The 2,841-nt window shown below is 38.8% G+C and overlaps 1 protein-coding gene across 1 annotated transcript; it reads right to left on the bottom strand.

The window, feature by feature from the left end:
* Positions 1–1,565: 1,565 nt before the first annotated feature.
* On the bottom strand, positions 1,566–2,627 carry LOC128017822 (putative nuclease HARBI1). The gene is made up of 2 exons (XM_052603397.1): positions 2,519–2,627; positions 1,566–2,239 (listed from the first exon to the last, which is right to left on the bottom strand). The coding sequence occupies exons 1-2, from the start codon at positions 2,555–2,557 to the stop codon at positions 1,826–1,828; spliced, it is 453 nt and encodes a 150-aa protein (XP_052459357.1). The 5' UTR covers positions 2,558–2,627; the 3' UTR covers positions 1,566–1,825.
* Positions 2,628–2,841: the final 214 nt, after the last annotated feature.

The raw sequence follows: 2,841 nt of genomic DNA, 5'->3' as shown, positions 1-2,841 counted from the left end.
ATCCGGAACGAGCGCTGTGTGAACAAAAGCCAAAACTAATGCCGCAACGGATGTGACGTAGTGATGACGTAGTTATCGTGCGACTCCTTGAGCTTGTTTTTCATTAATACAACCCTACAGTGCCAGAAGAGCTAGTCGGTGTTCTAAACGCAGAGAGTGTTCGTATACAAAATAAACGAAAATTAAACGAGCAGAAATGTGTGCAAACTGGACACAAGTCGAGACCACGGAGCTCCTTACTATCCGCGCTGAAGCGGAGATCATTCGCCAGCTCAGTGGGACGGTACGTGATGCGGTCGTTTATGAGCAAATAAAAATAAAAATGCAGCAGCGTGGTTTCTCGAGACAGAAAGCACAAGTTATCAGTAAGCTGAAGGCTTTGAAAAAAAAATTTCACCAAGTGCTGGATCACAACGGGAGGAGCAGCAGTGGAAGACTAGACTGGCCTTACTTCGATCTATGCTACAGCGTATGGGGAACAAGCCACTCGGCTAACCCAGTAGTGTAACTGGGCAGTATGGTGGCGTCGGCGTCTCCGTGTAGGAATGACGAACAAGAGACAACAGCAGAGGTAGCCGCTTCTTCTTGCACCGTTGTGTCCACAGTTGCGTCCAGCTCGGAGACCATCGAGGCAATTTCCAGGGAAAGTAATTCAGGTGAGTTACTATGCTATGCTAGTTACTATACATAACTATGCTATTATGTACCTTGCTGGACTGTTTGTTCTTTGTTCTTTGTCTGCCATGTATCACATGCTTCTTCAGGTTACTAAACAACATTGTTTTGTCTTTTTAGAATCACCTCAAACACCCCCTGCGAAAAAAGCCAGAAAGCGCCAGTCCAGAACTGATTTGATGATGAAAGAGGTGAAGGACCTCTTTTTTGATATGGACCGAGACTTTGAGGAGAGGGAACGTGTCCGTTTGGCAGAGCAGAGGGAATATGAAAACCAGTTGAGGAGGGAGGCGAGTCAGGCAAGGGAGGAAGAGCTGGCTAAACAGATGACAATGCTGCGTGAGCTACAAGACACCCAAAATCGTTTTTTGGGTGAAATTCTTAGCCGTATGCCAGCTCCAGCACCCACGCCCTATTATGTGCCCGCTCGTCAAGCCCGTTTTCAGCAGAGCACATCAGAGAATACAGACAATCCCTTATTCAACCCGTTGCCATCATTGCAGCTTGAGTAGGACTGCTTCATAACTTGTTATTGTATAACAATTATTGAATATTTCATAGTACTGGACTAGTAGCATTTATATAAATTTAATATATATATATATATATATATATATATATACATATATATATATATATATATATATATATATATATATATATATATATATTATATAGCACAAATTATATAATATTTATATTTGTGCATAATTATCTAATGGCACTCTATTGCTTGCCAGGTACAGTTTTTTTTTTTTAACTGTTTGAACACTTTGTAGTGTTTTTTTTTTTCATTTTTAATATTGTGTTACACTTTTTTTCTAATTGCATTGTGTTTTTTTGTAAATGTCAACACTTTTTATGTCTTATGTACATCTTATTACACTTTATCCATTATATACACTTATTTTCTTTATATCTTAATACACTTTTTTTCCAATTAAACTTAATTTTTGTTTTATATTGTTTATTTTTGTCATACTGTGAACTTGAAATGGTTACATTTGATGTAAACAGGCACAACACACTTTATATTCTATCCAAAATAAATTATTTTTTATTGAGAATTGTTGACATGTTTTATTTGTTTTTCATGCGTAATTTCACAGCTTTTGGTACAGATGGATGTGCATGTAACAGTGTAAACAATTTAGAAGAGCGTTTTCATAGCCTCCCGAATTGCTTGAGCATTACGGCCTCCCACTCCCTGGAAAACATCTTGCGCTGGCTCTTGCAAAACATCTGTGATGTTCCAGTCAGGCAGAAACGTTTCTTCGTGCATCTCACAAATATTGTGCAGAACACAAGAAACAGCAACAACATCTGACATCAGTGCGGTGTTGACATCGTTGCGCTTCAGTAAGCACCGCCAACGCCCTTTGAGTCGTCCGAAGGCGTTCTCGACAACCATTCGTGCTGAGCTCAGTCGGTAGTTGTACAGCCGTTGTTGAGGGGTCAGCGCTTGGTGATTTGTGAAACCCTTCATAAGCCATTTCTTGAGTGGGTATGCAGCATCACCAATTAAAGGGACAGGAACCTCAACTCCATTCACAATCCTTGAGTTCTGTTTGAAAGTAAAGAAAGAAAAATCAAAAAATTGATAATTATCATGCATTCTGGTTGCATACCGTTGTATATTGAAATGTATATTATAAATATATATATACACATACACGTATATATATACACACACACACACACACACACACACACATATATACATATACACACATATACATATATATACACACACATATACATATATATATATATATATATATATATATATACACACACATACAGTATACATACATATAATAGCAGCAAAATAAATAGTGATTACCTCATGTGGAAACAGGTAGCCACCATTTTCTTCTGCCATTTGGAAAATGGGAGAGCTGGACAGCACACGAGCGTCATGTGTGCGGCCAGGCCAGCCTACATACACATCTGTGAAGACATGGAGTTAATATCTGTTCACGTGAAAATATAAAATTGGTAAAGCTAAAAACAGCTTATGGAATAGATTCTTACCAGAAGTTGTGGTCGACAACAGCTTGAAGTACAATTGAATGCCATCATTTACGATTGTAGTAAGCTGCAGCATCTTCCTGGGGAGCAATAATAGGGATGTGGCTCCCGTCTATTGCACCAGCACATAATGGA

The sequence above is a fragment of the Carassius gibelio genome, chromosome A7, assembly GCF_023724105.1.
Source record: "Carassius gibelio isolate Cgi1373 ecotype wild population from Czech Republic chromosome A7, carGib1.2-hapl.c, whole genome shotgun sequence".
NCBI classification, from domain to species: Eukaryota; Metazoa; Chordata; class Actinopteri; order Cypriniformes; family Cyprinidae; genus Carassius; species Carassius gibelio.
Note: the sequence above shows the minus strand (reverse complement) of the source record. Positions and strands in the feature narration are given on the sequence as shown.